The sequence below is a fragment of the Suncus etruscus genome, chromosome 19, assembly GCF_024139225.1.
Source record: "Suncus etruscus isolate mSunEtr1 chromosome 19, mSunEtr1.pri.cur, whole genome shotgun sequence".
In the NCBI taxonomy this organism is placed as follows: domain Eukaryota; kingdom Metazoa; phylum Chordata; class Mammalia; order Eulipotyphla; family Soricidae; genus Suncus; species Suncus etruscus.
This window is the reverse complement of record NC_064866.1, coordinates 16,592,034-16,610,661: the sequence shown is the minus strand read 5'-3', so window position 1 is coordinate 16,610,661 and position 18,628 is coordinate 16,592,034. Positions and strand designations below refer to the sequence as shown.

General features: G+C 34.7%; 2 protein-coding genes across 2 annotated transcripts in view; one reads left to right on the top strand and one right to left on the bottom strand.

Annotated features, from left to right (window-relative positions):
* DPYD (dihydropyrimidine dehydrogenase) overlaps positions 1 to 18,628 on the top strand; it is a 934,958-nt gene that overhangs the window by 393,731 nt on the left and 522,599 nt on the right. Inside the window, exons 9-10 of the mRNA XM_049765668.1 lie at positions 5,118 to 5,225; positions 6,584 to 6,753. Coding sequence (XP_049621625.1) covers positions 5,118 to 5,225; positions 6,584 to 6,753 — 278 coding nt within the window. The remainder of the gene's footprint in view (positions 1 to 5,117; positions 5,226 to 6,583; positions 6,754 to 18,628) is intronic.
* The window catches only part of PTBP2 (polypyrimidine tract binding protein 2), a 954,659-nt gene continuing 939,596 nt past the window's right edge, over positions 3,566 to 18,628 (bottom strand). The window contains exon 15 of the mRNA XM_049765726.1: positions 3,566 to 3,583. Within this exon, the coding sequence (XP_049621683.1) occupies positions 3,577 to 3,583 (7 nt within the window). The 3' untranslated portion in view covers positions 3,566 to 3,576. The remainder of the gene's footprint in view (positions 3,584 to 18,628) is intronic.

Below are 18,628 nucleotides of genomic sequence, written 5' to 3'. Positions count from 1 at the left end.
TTTTATTGTCAAATCTTTGTCAAATCCTTCTTATTCATAAACCTCCTTCTTCCCACTGAATGGCAAATTAAAAAGTCATTTTAGTGTCATTTTGAAATCATCCTGGTATAGACACATCCCTTATTTATTAATATGTCACATACTCTCAGTTGAAATATTCCTTTGATAGATGAGTATTTGAAAGTTTTATTATCTTTCATATTTCATTTAAGGTGGCTTCATTTTTCTTTCTTTGTAGCACTTGGTTTAAATTTCCTAAGGTTTAATATTTTATTTTGATTTAAACTTTATATTTTTGCCTTAAGATATTAAAGTGTGATATTTGCAAGAATTGATACACTAAAATATAAGTAAACTTATTTTAATATTAATAGATAGTGCTGGGGCTGGCAAGATAATAAGGGTTTGGGTGCCTGTCTGGCATGTTCCTGAGTCTGATTTTACTTCTAACATCATGTGGTGTCATCACTCAATATCCTTAGATGTGGTCCCAAAGCTTCAAGTCACTTCTAACATAGCCCTGGTAGGTCCTCAGTAATGAAAACATCTATACTCAAGCCAAGTATCCAGCAATCTAGCCCAGTTGAAAGAGAAATCTGAAGGTCTAGTGATTACCTTTTAGGAGGATCTAACTTTCAAAAAAATAACTAATATTTATTGACTTCAATTTGCTCCAGATCTTAATAGTTTGTTAACTTGTGTATCTATTATGCACACACAACTATCTTATATATGCAATATATGTCTATGCATATATATAAATATATGCTATTCTTTAAGTTCTGGAAAAGAACTATAAGAGAAGTACAAGTGCAGTTATCACCTACATTTTAGAATCATAATAATAGAAGATCATAGAGTCTAAGAGAATGATTCAGAGTTTGTTCTTTAGAAAAACTAAACCAATTGTGGAACTAACAGGCCCAACCTCTATAGACCAAATTAGCAGGGAGAATTTCTTCTTCTTCAAGGAAACCTGTCTTGCACTTAAAGCTTTTTGACTGATTGGATAAAGCTTACCAGCATTAAACGTAATCTCCTTTATTCATGTCAACTGATTGTAGATATTAACTATGTCTAAAAGTGCCTTCAGAACAATACCTAGATTAGCACCAAATCAGAGTTGATTCGATAATCTAGACAAGTAAATGTAAACTGTCATAGAGTTTACACAATTTCACAGAGCCCATGTTTCAATAGCAGACACACATCATGTCTGTCTGTAATCAAAGTGATCAGATCACCTGGAGCATCATGGTTAGTGGCAGATGAGTCAGCTACCTTAGTCAGCTGGGCCATTATTGACTAGGATGAGAGTTTCATATCATGCACATGAAACCTGATACAGTCTGTCATAAAAGTGGGTGACTTGTTTATTTTTTTTTATCTTTTTGTATTGATTGATTGTTTCTTTTGGGGGGGCACACCAAGCATCATTCAGGGGTTCCTCCTGGCTCTGCACTCAGAAATCATCACTGGCAGACTTTGGGGAACCATATGGAATGCCGGGAATTGAACCAGGTCCCTCGCAGGTCGGCCAAATGCAAGGCAAACACCCCCACCGCTGTGCTATCTCTCTGGCCCCCAAGGGAACCTATTTTTGGCTTTGAGTATTTTATGAGTTCATAACCTCGGTTGTGGATATGCAGATCATGGATAATAAAATCCTAATAATTCTGTCCTGTTTGAAACTTAGTTTTCTCTTTTGGGGCATGGTGGAGGAAGACCCTCAATTTCAGTGGTTCCAGGGATTATACCTGGAGATATTCAGAACACTTCAGTGCTTGTAACTAGGGACACACTGATTTAGTTCAGTGATGCTGGGGATTTTTAGTGTTACCTTAGTGTTGTATGAGTCCAACCAGAATTGTGCCCACAGTGTCCAAGAACCCTTGAGGTAAACTCAACCCTCTTCATGTAGAGCATGTATACTAGATCTTCGAATTAGTATCTAAATAAAAACATTTAACTAGTGTCCTCGTGAACATTTATAGGCATAATCTGACCCGGTAAATGATAATTTCATTTTAGTGACAAATGCATGATGGGCTAAAGATACAGAAAATTCTATTTGGTTTCTCAGTGCCTTGTTCCAATTGAAAAATGAAAATAAAATTTAACCTTGATCATTTTTTTTCCTGCATGAATGAAGAGTGGCTTTTGTTTTTATTTTTATTGTGTGTATGTGGTATGGAGGGGATGTTTGGTAGTTTATGGAATAAGAACTCTTTGTCTTTATTATTTTATCAGTGGATATATAGAAAATAACCAGAAATGGAAAGCTATGTATCTACCTCAACCATGGTACACAAGAAAATATCTTGTATTAGTAGTTAGTAAAAGAAGGGTTTTTCAAATTGTTCCCTGTTGGACTATATCCAATATCCACTGTTTATATGTTCTTTGTCTAAAATGTTTTTGCTTAACTTGCCTGAAATTGTGTAGCATATCGTGTTGTTTTCTTTCTTTGTGTTTTTAAAGAAAATTAAAGCTCAAGAACAAATGTAATTTCTATACTATAGTAATATAATAAGGGATATGACACATTTTGAATACTATTACACAGCATATAAATATGTGGCTATAACTCAGCATAGCTTAGCTATATTTATCTTCTTAACAGCTTTTAAGCAAAGTGTCTTGTTAGTAGACTTTCAAATATATATTTGATTATTTTCATTTAACCTCAACCACCCAGACTTTCAAAAACAATGACATACAGAGAGACAAAACATATACTGGCTAATCTTGCTCATCTCGTTAGTGCTTGTGTACATTCTGGTGTGAAATTACCTGGGGTGTCACCACAATGCCAACATCTACTCTCACAAGACTATGCTCTTGGTCACAAGACTTCCATAGTTCTTGCTGAGATGCTCTCCAGGCATTGCACAACATACTTGCAAAGCTTACAATTCCCTGTCTAGGTTCTGGATATCAAACTCTATATTGTGGGTGACCCACAATATCAGTGCCAGGGCAGTAGGGAAAGAGGTGGAGACCCAATGCACAGAAGGTGCTCATATTCTTTAAGCCTTCTCCAACCTCTAATATATGTAGTGATATAAACATTACCTGAATTAAAAAGAAATGGTGTTTTGTAATTGTTTTTCTTTGTTCTTAATGGTTCTAAAATAATCAGAGAACAGAGGACAAATGCTTTGTGGGAGGAAAAAGAGTGAGTGCTGGAATGGAAAGAAAAATGTTGGGTCTAATTTGAAAGGACAGCAGTGGTTTTTGCTGGCTACACACTCCATTCTCTGGCACCTTCAGCTTTCACATCATATATGGCACCTTTCTTATCTCAGTTGACAAAGTCATCTCTGGGCCATGCTTATTACTTTGTGCCTACCAGCAGCTACCACCTACTGCCCTTCATTTAACTATAAAATTAACTCCTATCTCTGTGGAATGAGATTTTTATTTGACAGTAAATAAAATAAAACTCTACATTTCCCCTGTGTTTATGGACTTGAGATGAATTAATTCACCACTTTCCTGGGAAAGGGATGATTGTTTTCAAATAGGCTTCATTTGTTCTTCAAAAACATATTGGTTTCTACTATTCCCTTTCTTTTAAATGTTTTAAAATTATTTTCTAATGCTATGCTTGATAATCTTAGGTTTTACATATATAATATATACTTGTATATATTAGATATAAGTACATATATAAAACAAAAGGGGATATCTCCAGTCTTTCTGCCACCAGAAACCACACTATTCAGGTTATATAAATTATATGTTCTTTTCTTATTTTGTCAATATAATTTGAATATTATTATATATACTTTTGTACTCTGCTATATCTTTAAACATTATATTTAACTAAATAAAACAGTATATTTTCAGTGGCTCCATTCTGTTGTCTTGTTTTTAAGTTAATTCTGTTTAACATTCTGTTGCCTTTTTCTCATTGTTTTCTCACTTCCCTTTCATTGCATTGACCATTGTTCTACATTAACTATTTATTTACATGTCTTGTGTTTTGTTTGCTGAGTATAGTTGCGAATTATTTTTGTTATAACTTGAACACTTATGTGGTGTGTAAAATCACCAAAGACCAGTCGTCTTGCCACTTACACAGTTGTCTTTGATGTGTTGCTCATTAGATGTGTGCTAATATTTACTTGTTTCAACTTGCAGATTTTCAATTGCTACTAGAGTTCAAATTTTTGCTGGTTTTAAGCTGCTTATATAAGTATGTTTATAGGGGCCACACTCAGGTGTGCTAAGGTCACCTGGTTAGAAATTAACATACATGAAGGGAGGCTCTGAAGTGCAGGGATCAAACTCAGGGACTCACACGTTCTAGGCATTTGTACTCCCATGTAAGCCATATCTTGTGTAAGCCTATGATGTTCGCATTTTTTTTTTTTTTTGGTTTTTCGGGCCACACCCTTTTGATGCTCAGGGATTACTCCTGGCTACACACTCAGAAATTGCCCCTGGCTTGGGGGGACCATATGGGACGCCGGGGGATTGAACCGTGGTCCTTTCCATGGCTAGCGCTTGCAAGGCAGGCACCTTACCTCTAGCGCCACCTCGCCAGCCCCAGATGTTCGCATTTTTTATTACATAAATTTATATTATTTGAAACAACCATATGTTCCTTATTGGAATTAAAAATATTTATACAATTAAAACATTTTGTTCATTGACATATTCTCCTGATTAATCATTGGCATTTTATTTATTTATCATGTTTTTGAAATGTCCAAATAACAATATTTTGTGGAAACATACTTTATATTTTGCTTTTTTCCCTTGCAGGCTTTTTGTCTATATATATTTTCTTAATCTAAACTGCTAGAACAGAAAAATATCTGCCTGTAATTAGCTATTTTATACATATAAATCATTTTTATGTTTGATGTGAGAATAGCAAAATAACCTGATTTCTCTAAAAATCATTGTGTTTCTACTCATGTTTCTGTGTATATGTACATAAATGTATTTTATATCATTGCTAGTTACAGATTATCCTGTGTTATGTATTTTCTCTAATATTGATTTCTTTATGGGCTTCTACAAATCACGTTTTAATGAATGCATAAATTTTAAAGTATCTAGTATTCTTTACTCTTGCTAATATTTTGTAAATTTCTATTGCTTAGGTTTACCAGAACCCAATAAAGATCGTATCTTTGAGGGCCTGACACAGGAGCAGGGGTTTTACACATCAAAAGATTTTTTGCCACTTGTAGCCAAAAGCAGTAAAGCAGGTATAGTATTGTTTTCTATTTTAACATTTGCTTAAGTTGCTGTATATAATCTGAATTTAAATTAAGTTCAGGCTCAGAAAGATGTTGTTCAGATTGCAAATTCTTTCTATTTGTAAAAACCAGATAAAAAAGAAACAAGATCACTGGAGGTATAATACAGTAGCAAGAATAAAGGTGGCTGATCTCATTTTGATCCTGGCACCCCATTTCACCTCTAAGCACTATTAGGATCATAGAGCTGGGAGTAAACCCTGGCTATTTCCCAGGTCTAGTTGCAAATAATCTACCTCCATTTATTTTAAACTTAATATATCATTTAACTTATTCTTTTGGTGCCTTTATTTTGGGGGAGCATACCTGGTGACGCTCAGGGGTTACCCTGGCTATGCACTCAGAAATCGCTCCTGGCTTGGGGAAACTATATGGGACCCTGCGGAATAGAACCATGGTCCTTCCTAGGTCAGCATAGTGCAAGGCAAAGGCCCTATGGCTACGCCACTTCTCTGGCCCCTTAACTTAAAATTAATATACAGTGAAGTGACATAAGGAGAAGAAATTCCGAGCATATGATTCTAGATGCTTTTATGTATGAAATCCTGGGTTCAGTTACTAACACAGCTTCCCCTCAGCTCCATTCAGTACTCGTTTTTGTCTCCAAAATGAAGGCAAAAATTAAAAGATAAAAATACCTGCATTTTACTTCTTTATAGGAAATTTCATATATACATCAAGTATTCATATTGGTTCCCATAGAATTGAACATTTATTTAAAAAATCATTCATTTTATTGCTTCATTCTACAAATAAAAGCAAAGTAGTAAAAGGATATGTTTCTCTCTGCTACTTTAAGAATTCAATTCTCAAAAATTCTATAGTTTATTTTCAATTTTACTAATGTGCTATATTAAAGTGTTATAAGTTAGAAATATTATAAGATGAGATACAACAACTAGCATATAATGCCAGATTTTGTTGATGCCAATTGGAGAGATCTTTTTTCCTATATGAAACAATAAATTAATTGGCTATCACATGAAAAGTACACATCACCATTTTGACAGAGAGGTTTGATTGATTCCAGTTTGCAGTGACCTCAAGTCTTCCAACTGTTTTGTCACTCTCCTTCGAAAAGGAATAGGGAAGTTAAAGGTACTGACTATGAAATTACATCTATGAGCATATTTTAAAAATGGGAATAAAACTGCCTTTCAATGAAGCAGAATAATTTGATAGTGACACTCCATCCTGGAGAACGGCGAGATACAATTTTACACTGCTTTGAGTACAAGTATCTTTTGAGCTGTCATGCAGAAATGGTTTTCTCTCCTTGAAAATAGGGTTTTCCTTTCATCATTCAGGAATGTGCGCCTGTCACTCTCCATTGCCATCGATACGGGGAGCCGTGATTGTACTAGGAGCTGGAGACACTGCTTTTGACTGTGCGACATCCGCCTTACGCTGTGGGGCCCGCCGTGTGTTCGTTGTCTTCAGAAAAGGCTTTGTTAATATAAGAGCTGTCCCCGAGGAGGTAAATGGCACCACTGGAAAATTTGGAGTTGCAGTGAAACAAATTTGGGGTGATAAAATTATTAATATGTAGGCTTTCAGTTGAAATCACTCACCCATCTTGGAATTGAGAAATGCAAATTTGGACATTTGGTGACTCTCAAAGAGCCATTCCCTCATTTTGATATAACATTATTAATGAAAATTATTTTAACACAACAGCGGAATGTGCTGTCTTTTTTTTTTTTATCTTGAACAATTGGTCCTGTTCACAACATCTTATGGATAGTAGGAGAGTGTGCTGACTAGATCAATTGGGAAATTTCCATTATCTATTTACCAGCCACAACAAGAGAGATATGCATATACCTTAGACATTACTGGCAGTCATTAATTATCTGTGAAGCTAAGAGAAGAAAGTGCCTCTTTTTTTTTAAAGAGCTCTAATATAAGCATTATTTATAACCAATAACTAGTTAACCTTCTAAAATGAGACTTAAGGTCATTTTATTTATTACAAAACTAACGGTTAATCTTGGATGAGACATGTACCATAGATGTCTCCAATAGTGCTTCATAAAGGATATTAGTTCTGAGAACAAGAACAACATGTATTTATAGAATGATAAATTACTCATTTGATCCAAAACAGCATTAGGCATTTGATTATCTTTAGATATATTTGAACAGATTCAGAGATGTTATACTAGTCAAAAGTTTCAAATAGGTGATTTGTAGTATGGAGTTTAACCATATTGCACATTGCTATCACTAAGATATGAGACATATCGAGTTTATAACTAGTTCCAAATGTCAACCTTATTGGTCATTTCTTCATCCAGTTTCCACTCCTAATTTTTTTTTCCAAAAAAATATTCAAGGTGAAAATGGTCTTTCAATAGTACTTTTATCTGATCTTCGACATCTATTAGGGTCAATTTGTCCTGTTACATATTTTTTAAAAAAGCAACACATACATATTAAAGATAAGTTAAATAAAGAAAACAAGAAACAATTTTATTTTTATCCTCATACATAGCACAAAATCTTATCAAAAATAAGTGCTTGAGAGAATATGTTTTCAAATAAATATTTAATATATGGTTTTCTATACTTAAATCAAAGTTTCTTTTATACAGAAGACTTTTACCCTGATGGCAAAGTCAGTTTCCTTTACCTGAATAATATAATCATTTTCCATGGCAAAGGTATTTAGAAATGAGTAGTGAGTGCTAGTTCTCTCTAAGTAGGAAATACATACTAGCATTTCTCTGATTTGAAAAAGACTGGCTGAAAATGTAAAAGATATGCACCTTTCTTTTAAATCACTCTATATTTGTTGAGGACCATTGTATATCACTTACTGTTTCTGACTATCTAAATATAGTAGTCAACAAATCAAATGGATATTCTTGCCCTTGTGTATCTTGTACCTAGATGAAGAAAGCATTCATGAAGAAAGTAATCACAAAATTAGAGGAAGCAGAATTTGCGATTTTTTTTCAGAATGGCCCAGAAAAATGGTTTTAATAAAAGATGAAGACATAGAAAAGAAAACATGAAAGGAATAAAGCATGTACTAGTCAAATCAAATCCATTTACTCTTGAAGTAAAACTGTTTGTTAGGAATATAAACCAAAATGAATAAAAAAGAAACAGAAAGAGAAGCAGTGCACATTGGGATAGCATAGTAGATAGTCTTAGGTCTGTAGATATGTGTATATGTGTTTCTGTCTGTGTGTGGAGAAAGACAGAGACAGAGAGAGAAAGAGAGTGTATTGACCTTTTTCCAGAAGTAGATGGGGACCACAAGGACCACTGTGATATTTGGTTTATTTGATGTTTGGACTCAAGAGGGTTGGTTCTATAACCACCAGAGCTATAACTGAAAGTATAATAGGGAAAATATGGTGTCTAATTTCCTCAAGGCTTATTGTTTTCATTCTTCCTGATAAACAAAATCATTGTAGTCTTTTTGGAGAAAGTTATAGTCATAACTTTTAAAAATCAAATTTTACAATGTAATACTATGCAACTGTTAAGAGAAAAGAAGTCATGAAATTTACTTATACATGGATGGATATAGTGAGTATTATGCTGAGTAAAATGAGTCAGAGGAGAGGGATAAACTAGAATAATCTCACTCATTTGTGAAATATCAGAAAAATAAAAAAGACAGTATGGTAATAATATCCCAATACAATAAAGATAAGCCTCCAGGAGGACCAGTCCATGACAGAAAACTTGTCATAAAGAGTGGTGAATTCAATTCAGGAAGAGAGGGGCTCACTATGGCATTGATATTTGTAAGTGCACACATGGAATAAGAATTGGGTACTGAAAGGGGATAAAGTGATATGTCTGGAACCCCTTCAATAGCAAAATACAAAAACAATGTCAAAAAGAAAAGAAAAGGAAGAGAGAAAGAGAGACAAGTAAAATGTTGTCCACAGAGGCAGACAGAGAGGGAAACTAAGGATACTGATGGTGGGAAATGCTCAATGGTAAAGGGTGTGGATGACGTCCATTGTATGACTTGAAACTCAATCATAAGTAATTTTGTAATCATGATGTTTAAATAAAAGAAATATTTTTAAAATGTATTATATACCCAAGCTCTCCATGGGTGATTCCTAGCTGTAAAGCCAGGAGTAAGCATTAAACACTAGATATGGGGAAAAAACAAAACAAAACAAAACGTATAAAAGATGTCACCAGAATCAGGGTAACTAATGAGAGCCTAACTGAAGCAAGAAACTAACACTCTTCTTGATTGATTTTTTTTGGGGGGGCACACCCGGTGTTGCTCAGGGGTTACTTCTGGCTGTCTGCTCAGAAATAGCTCCTGGCAGGCACAGGGGACCATATGGGACACCGGGGATTTGAACCAACCACCTTTGGTCTTGGATCGGCTGCTTGCAAGGCAAACGCCGCTATGCTATCTCTCCGGGCCCAAGATTTTAGAAAAGTTATCAGAATCCAGGTATCGCTCAGTCATAAGGCTAGAGCTCAGTGCCATAAATTGTGGTTACCAATTTGCAGAAGCCCAAGGAGGTCCAAGCTGCCTGAGCTGTGGGGTTGCAGGCTGCAGATCCCCAAGGCTTCCAGCACCGCTCTCCGGTGCTGCAAGGCTCACAGAGGTTTGGAGACCCAGCTGCCAAGTAGGGCATCGGGCCCCAAAAGATATGCCAACATCTCTTGAGTCCAAACATCAAATAAACCAAATATCATGTAGCAATTGACTGCCTCGGACAGAGAAAGGAGAGAAAAAACAAAGTATACATTATATTCCTCTCTGGATGTCTTAGGCCTGCCACCCAAGAATACTAGAGAGAAGAGAGTTAGATGAAAATTCACAGGCCAGAGGAGGCCCAGGTTCAAAGAAGATCGAAATGTGAAAAGATGCAAAGGAGGCAGCATTTTTCTAATGTTATATCTCTGCCTCCCCAATCCTTCTGCGAGACAGCAGGCACTGCTCTGTTCACTATTCTGGGCCTCTCCACTCCAGTCCAAGTCTTTTTCCTTTATACCAGCATGACAAGAGAAGTGACCAAGGAGCATGATCAGGAGTTGTGTCCAGGTTCAACAGTCATTTCAGTGACTTATCCAAGGACTGTGTCTAATTCCAACTGCCAAGTAGAGTTATCTACTAGTGGAGTTAAAACTCCACTGCCCTACCAAAACATATTGGATCTGTGAGACAATTATCATTTGCTCCCCATAATATTTAGCAGAACTTGGTAGAACTGGGTCATATTTAGAAGTAGAACAAGGTGGCCAGTAGAGGCTGTGATAAAGTGATAGAGTGAGTAGGGCATATGCCTTGCATGTGACCAATCCAGATTTGATTCACAGCATCCTTATAGGTCTCCTGAGCACTACCAAGAGTAATTCCAGCATGAAGAACCAGCAGTAAATCCTTAGCTTAGCTGGATATAGCCTCCCAAAATAAAAGGAGAATGGGGACAGATAAATAGGTATAACCCATTTTTTGTGTAGGACTGATCTAGGTTTAATCCCTAGCAATTCATATGGTGCTCAAATTCTGACAGCTGAGAACTTTGTATAGAATTGGTGTGACATAAAAGGAAACATAATGAATACACCAGAAATTCTTGAAGAATAAATATTTATATTTTTATTACAGTGCTGAAAATTTTATGTGGTTTTAAACTTCTTAGCCACAAATGCCATGCTGACAGTGGGAACACTCCACTTTTACCCAAGGTTCTCCAGCTTCCTCTTTTCTTTTCACCTATCTAATAGACACATATTAGTAGATTGGCTTGGGGCTGAAGCAGTAGCTCAAGTGGTAGGGTGTTTGCCTTGCACATGCTAACCTAGGATGGACCAAGGTTTGATCCCCTGGCATCCCATATGGTCCCCAATGCCAGGAGAAATTTTGAGTGCATAGCCAGGAGTAAACCCTTAGCGTCGTCATCAGGTGTGGCCCAAAAACCAAACAAAAAAGGAGATTGGCTTATAAATACTTTTGTCTCTTCCCCTCCCCAGCCTACTGAGAATTTGAACTGTTAAATAAAGAGAGGTTTTGGGGAACCAGGAGAGGAACCACAAAGAAAGAAGCCAACTGACTTCATGATTCTTTTCTTACTGGCATGGTTTATTAATTCTTCATAGCAAACTTGCTTCATACCCATTCACCAGGGGTTGAAAATATGGCAAAATGGAATGATTTTACAGTTGGCCACTTTTTACTTTGCCCCACCTAGAACAAAGTATGTCATATATAAAGTATTCTAAACATATTTGTGGAGTGATTTTTTTTTCCTGGATGAATGTGGTATCCAAGTCTTCTACTACACAAAGAGATGACACTTTCTAAGTTTAATCAGTGTTATTATAACACTTTGAATCTTGATTAGATAGTTTTAGGCAACGTTTAAAAATAATAAGTCATACATGATCAGAATGTATATAGATTTCAGAGTCGTACACTGAAGATTTAGATGCTTTTTTAGCATATGGACTCAGAACACATAGAGATTTCAGTTTTATTACTTTATTGCTTGGCTTTGTACATTAAAAATGCCCATGACATGACAAGGACACATTATGAAACTATAAGCCTAATGGGGTATTTAAATTAAGGTAGAAATTTTGAAAGAATATGACCTCTGGTAAATATTCAACCATTATGAAGAATTTTATTTCTAACCCAAATATACAAAAGTAGATACATACATTTAAAAAAATGATGAAAATAGAGATATTGAGGAAATCTGCATTTTTTTCAAGTGTGTATTTTTTATTTTTAAAATATTTTATTAAAACACTTGATTACAAACATGATTGTGGTTAGGTTTCAGTCATGTAAAGAACACTCCCCATCACCAGTGCAACGGACTTGGGTCTTCAGTAGCAGGGGTCCTCAAACTTTTTAAACAGGGGGCCAGTTCACTTTCCTTCGGACTGTTGGAGGGCTAGATTATAGTAAAAACAAAAATTATGAACAAATTTCTATGCACACGGCATATATCTTATTTAGAAGTGAAGAAACAAAATGGGAATAAATACAATATGTGGCCCGCGGGCTGTAGTTTGAGGACCATTGTTCAATAGAATTGGATATTGCCTAATGTTTATTGACTAAAGGTCTTATTGTTGGGCATTTCATTGTACTTATATTTAAAACTTATATCTGATTTTTTCTTCTCAAGTGGTTTCCAGGGAAGGTACTAAATAACAATGTATGACTTTCTCATTCTTTACTGACTGCTGTGAGTTATTATAAAATATATTATATTGTATATGGGAATATGTGAGAACATGTAAATTACACGGGATCTTTTGCAAAGATGAAAACAATTCTGTATTTAGGATCTAGACCCTAACTGCTTTGACCTGCTGACTGCAAACCCCATGAGGTTCTGCAGGGAAAACTGTATCCTGTTTCTCTACTATGAAAATAGTCAAATTTTAGTGTGCATCAAAATCACCTAGAAAGACTGTTAAATGCTGCTTTCCAGGCCCAAGTTTCTGATTCAATAGGTCTGGGCCTGAGAATTTGCAATTAAAACAGTTCACTTGTGATGTGGAAGTTTCTGACCCAGGACCCTAATAGATCATTCATGTAGTCTCCAACTGTCTAATTATTGTTGTACACAGAATGCTTTTGGGGGGCATTTTCCATCTTAGTTATAAGAAAGCATTAATGCTACAGGATATAGGTTTGATGAAATGAAGATGCAAAGACTTCATCAGCATATTGATGTAATTCCAATTCCAAGTGTCTTTCAGTCTCCCTTGTGGCCTCACACGCACACTAAATAGAATGCTACTGACAAACTAGCACTTCTCAGCTCTGGGTCCTCAGGGAAACCAGCCAATCACTCAGCACTATCCTCTAAGAAGATGAGGAAAAATCTGTTAATAACTCCCTCCAGTACTTTCTGCAAGCTTAAATAGGTGAGATTAAATTTCACAGGATAACAGAATCCCCCAAAATGCTGGTATTAAAAGCTGTTGACAGATCAGATAGAACTGCAAGAATGCTTTAGGCAGTTGGGAATCCCTAGAAGGAAGCCTGAAGGTCAGGGATCAACAGACCCGCTTGAGTTGATAAATGTTAAGGAGAAGATCGGGGAAGGACTTTGTCGCCCTAATTAATTATTACTGAAATGAATCCAGTAAAAATGTATTGAAATAATAGAATTCCATACAAAGATTGTTTTGAGAATCTATTGTTCACAGTCAATGAACTGTTATCACCAAAAACTGACACATCTTTAATTTTGCTCTAATTTCAACAGGCATTCTATTAAATAATCGAATGTATCTTAGATTTGTTTCCCCTATTCGTCTATGAAAATAGCAACCAATTTAACTTTTTAATGACTCCACACCTTTTACTTACTTAGTAAAGTATATTTGTTAAATCTATTTTTTAAATTATTAAATATATGTAACTGACTATATATTTTCCATGTCACTTTTTTAAATGTCACTGTTACTCTGAAATAATATTTTCTCATGACTGAAAAAACTAGAGTTCTTCTGATATAAAGCAATATATACTGTACCTTTCATATGTTCTGAACTGGAGACCTCCCCTCAGGTTTATTTTTTTAAAACAAAATAAATCAGGTTAAAGCTACAACTATATATATTTTATTTCATTTTTAAAATATTTGTGAAAGTTTTTCAGTCAGTAACAAAAGAAACCCAGGGTCCCTTTCAGCAATTCCTGGTCAATCTACCAATAGTTCAGTGCAAGTTTCTAAGGATAAGGTGTTTCTGGTTCAAGCCCTGCAGAGCCAGAGATTATCAACACCACTATGGTGATGCTCAAGGCCTCCAGGTATGAAGCTAAAAGAAAGTGTGGTATAGAAGGGCTGGAGTGGTAGCACATTAGTAGGGCATTTGCCTTGTATGTGGCTGACCCGGGACAGATGTGGGTTTGTCCTTTATGGTCCCCCGAGACAGGAGCAATTTCTGAGCACAGAATCAGGAGTAATACCTGAGTGCAACCTAATGTGCTCCCACCCCAAAATAAAAATAATAAAAAGAAATTGTGGTATAGAGAATTAAAACAGGGTTTGCTTAATCTCATGCATACATTTTAGCCCTGCACTTGCCTTCTGACCCCACATCTACATAGTTCTATCTTCTACATAATTCTATATTAATATGTATTTTCTACTAGTAACTGATGACTTCCTAGTTTTATTTTAATTACAAGAAATATGAAACTGGGACTATTTTTAGAAAATAACCTCTATAAATTGATAGTTTTTATTTAGGAAAGGTTATGCTTATAGAAACTCTTCAACATTTGACACCTGCATATCATTTGATTTGGTGTTCTTTGCAGAAAGTAATCAGAAGATGTTATTATGATTGGTGATAAAATCCCAGCAAACAATAGACAGTATTGCCTCCAGGCACACAAAGGTAATTAATAGCAGTTAGAGACTCTCAGAGTACCAGATATTAAATATATCTTCAATATTTCAAAATGACATTGGGGTGTGATCCAAAGATCCATGCATGTTTGCATATTTTGAAAGTGTAGAAATTGAGTGTTGCATGAAGAAAAATAATGGGACAGTTTAAAGCATTTTCTAAAATTTAGAGTACAAGTTTGGAGGTTATATATTCTAGGTCCTGATATGACCATTTATAAAACTAATGTTCTAATTTACGCATCTTAGCGTCTTCTGTTTCCCAAATTCTATTTTGAAAGTTTAGGGTAAGTTAGGTAAATCATGTATCAATTCTATCTTCCTCTGGATTGACAGTCATTTTATACTAAAAATTTTGACAATACTTTTAAATATTGAACTTGAAACAAGTTGCAATTAATGTATCTTTAGTCATTTGCTGAAGCAAGATCGGCTGTATTCAAGGCAGAAATATCAAGGAAGCTGACAGATGAAGCTGTCAGGATTCTATATTGCATATGATAATTTAGAATGTGTGAGAGAGGTGGATCAAAAGAAGGTAACCAGACCATGAGCCAAATAATGAATGAGCCAATGCCCATTCAGTATTATGTATGTTTAAATAATTTTTTTTTCAAATTTTAATTATTTTCAGTAGCTCTATTTAATGACTAGATTTTGCAAATTAAAATTGTAGAGCTGAAATCTTGTTTGTATGCATATTCTATGTACATCTTTGTTCCAATCCTAAGCATCTACATATGCATGTCTGTATATATACATATGACACGGATGTGTTAAAGTACTTTCTAGTTACTAGCAAGCTTTATTAAATAATTCCATGTTGTTATTACTCTATTAACATTCTGCTGTTTCTACCCTATTAATTTTTATGTGAAGGTTAGAAGTCCCACTCTTGTTATCTCAGTTTTCTGTTGTCTTATGTACTTGCCTTAAAATTTGAAAACATTACAAAGTCATTTGTATAACTAAAATCTATGCACACATATGCATATATAATGCTAATGTGTGCAATTAAAAATAATGTGAAGACAAAAGAATCACCATTCCTTTTAATAGTGATTTTATTTTTATTAAAAGGTGAGTTCATCCTTCAAGGTTTATTTTAAATGTCATTTTCTCTTTGAAGACTTTCTTAGTCCCCTCCAATTAGCCTTTTCTCCTGTGAAATCTATAGCTCTTTATGCTTCTACTATTATAACATTTATCATATGGGCAGTTATTACTCTCTACTCATCTCACAGATTTTATAAGACTCTTGCTAATGCATTGGCTCTTCCAAATTGGCATCTTAATTATTAGATGCCAAGTATAGAATAGTGCTTAAAAACCAAAGTAACAAATTATTGTGTTATGTTCAATAAACAAATCATGTAGGGACATTGAAAAGTAGGAAGCTTTTAAGTGAGTAAGAGAGTTCCAAATTATTTAACTTAAATATATTTTTATTCATCCCTACAAGGTAAAATAATTTTTGATAACTTCCAAATGCACTAGTATTTTTAATCAAAAATAGATTTCACTATATTACAATGTCATAAGAACTGAAATATGTTGAAATGTTTCACTGTGTCTGGTTTACTAAAGTATCTTAAAAGATATCTGACATTAACTATATATGGATATATAAAGACCAAGCAGTTTATACAAAAATAAAAGTTAATAAAAAAAACATTTCAGTAGAGCAATGAAAAAGAATAATGAAAAAAGCAGAAGTTCCTAGATTTTGCAGGATGTACTAAAGAGGCATTTCAAGATGAAAGGAAGTACTACAAAGGCACTAGTTACAGAGTAGTTACATGTGTGTGTGTGTGTGTGTGTGTGTGTGTGTGTGTGTGTGTGTGTGTGTGTGTGTGTGTTTGGGGTTTTGGGTCATACCCAGTGGTGCTCAGGGGTTACACCTGATTCTGGCTCAGAAATCACTCCTGGCAGGCACGGGGGACCATATGGGATGCTGGAATTTGAACCACCATTTGTCCTGGATCGGCTGCTTGCAAGGCAAGCTGTGCTATCTCTCTGGCCCTAGAGCAGTTAATTTTGTGAAATACTCCAGCAGCAATCAGATATGCTTGACTATAGGAAAACCTAAGATGATGGTTAAGATAGCTAGTCAGATTTAAGAAAATGTCATTAATCATAAATGACTAGTGTTTAAAATTACCCTCTTTTTAAAAAAATGTTTTTATGTGCTTTTGCAATAACTTTTTAAACATCAAAATAATCCCATGCACTGCAGTTTTGATTTTTGCAGTTCAGTATTAATACAAGATAGCTATTTATCCATGGTAGTACAGTTCTCATAGTGAGATGTTCCTTTCTGTGCAAGATTCTTCAACTTTAAAAGATTAAAGTGAATAAATAAGCAAAAATAAATTTAAAAAAAAAACAACTAACACTGCAGCAAGTTTTGAAGAAAGGTATCTGTGGTTTTCAGCAATTTATTTCCCAGGAAAAATTGCAGAATTAATCCAGTCATTCACAAAGTAATAATTGTATTTTAAACAAACAATATTTGTTCAGCACTCTACCATTAACTACTTTTGTACAAAGAAAAATATACTCTTTCTGTTAAGAAATGTAGTTAATTAAACAAAAAAATACTAAAATACTGGATTGTAAGCTTAGACTCACATGAATTTGACTATAATCTTATTGATATTTATTAAGAAATTCAGGTTTCAACTAAAAACATGATATCAATAAACACTGAGATATTCAGTAATGCAGATTCTAGGTATCATCTTGTCATGTCAAGATGTGATTTCACACAGATTAGAGATTTAGTGAAATCTGTAATTAACACAAGTAGCCTCATCACTTAAACACAAATAAGGAATCTTCTAATTATGCTGCTTCTCCAGTGAATAGTCAGATCATTATTTATTTTATATGCTCCTTATAGAGATCTACATCCCATAAGCCCAAGTAAAATTCCCAGATTTATTTACCACAGTAGTCTTATATTATGAAGAATATAGCCCCAAAATATTTTCAGACATAAGGGCTGTCCTGTATGCAAATGCTAATAGCTTTCCTGTCCTAGCCCAATCTTTTCTTTTCTTTTAGGAGATGAATTACTTTACTGTCTTCAATATTTTTATTTCCTTCTTGTATTTTATCCCAGCAAAAAATCGGATAGTATTTATTTTAGGCTAGAATTTCCTAGTAATTTAAATTAATACTCCTTCCTCAAAATCAGTTTATCGAGCATGATTTTTTTTCTTGCTTTGCACTACCATTGTGTAAATACCCTTCTATGTACTGTGGAACCCACAGTGTTTATACATTATCTTAGTGCATATAATTAATAATTATAGTCTTTGTAAAATTTTAGAAATAGGGGCTGGAGTGGTGACGCAAGCAGTAGGGCATTTACCTTGCATGCACTAACTTAGGACTGACCACCGTTCGATTCCCCTGAATATGGTCTTCCAAGCCAGGAGAGATTTCTGAGCAGATAGCAGGAGTAACCCCTGAGTGTTACCGGGTGTGGCCCACAAAACAAAACAAAAAATCTGAAAGTAGGAGTTATTTTAAATGTAAGTACATAGTAAGTGGTAAATGTCTAAATAAAAATGCACTCTTTGTTTAATGGTGAACATTTGTTGTATATCATTTAACACAGATAAAAATTAAAAAGTTGTATTTTCCCAGTTTGTTACTGTTCACAGTAAACTAACAACCAATTTTTTTTTTCTTTTTGAGCCGTACCTGGCAGCATTCAGGGTTTACTCCTGGCACTGCACTCAAAAATTACTCCTGGTAGGCTCAGGTGTCCATTTGGGATGCTGGAGATTAAACCCAGGTCAGACGCATGCATGGTAAAGGCCCTACTCATTTATTTTTTTTTAAATGTACTATTTTTTTACTTTTTAATATAATTTTAATTTTAATCATAGTGGCTTACATATCATTCACAGTAATATTTTAGGTACATATTAATGTTGAATCAGGGGAATTCCCATCACCGAATTG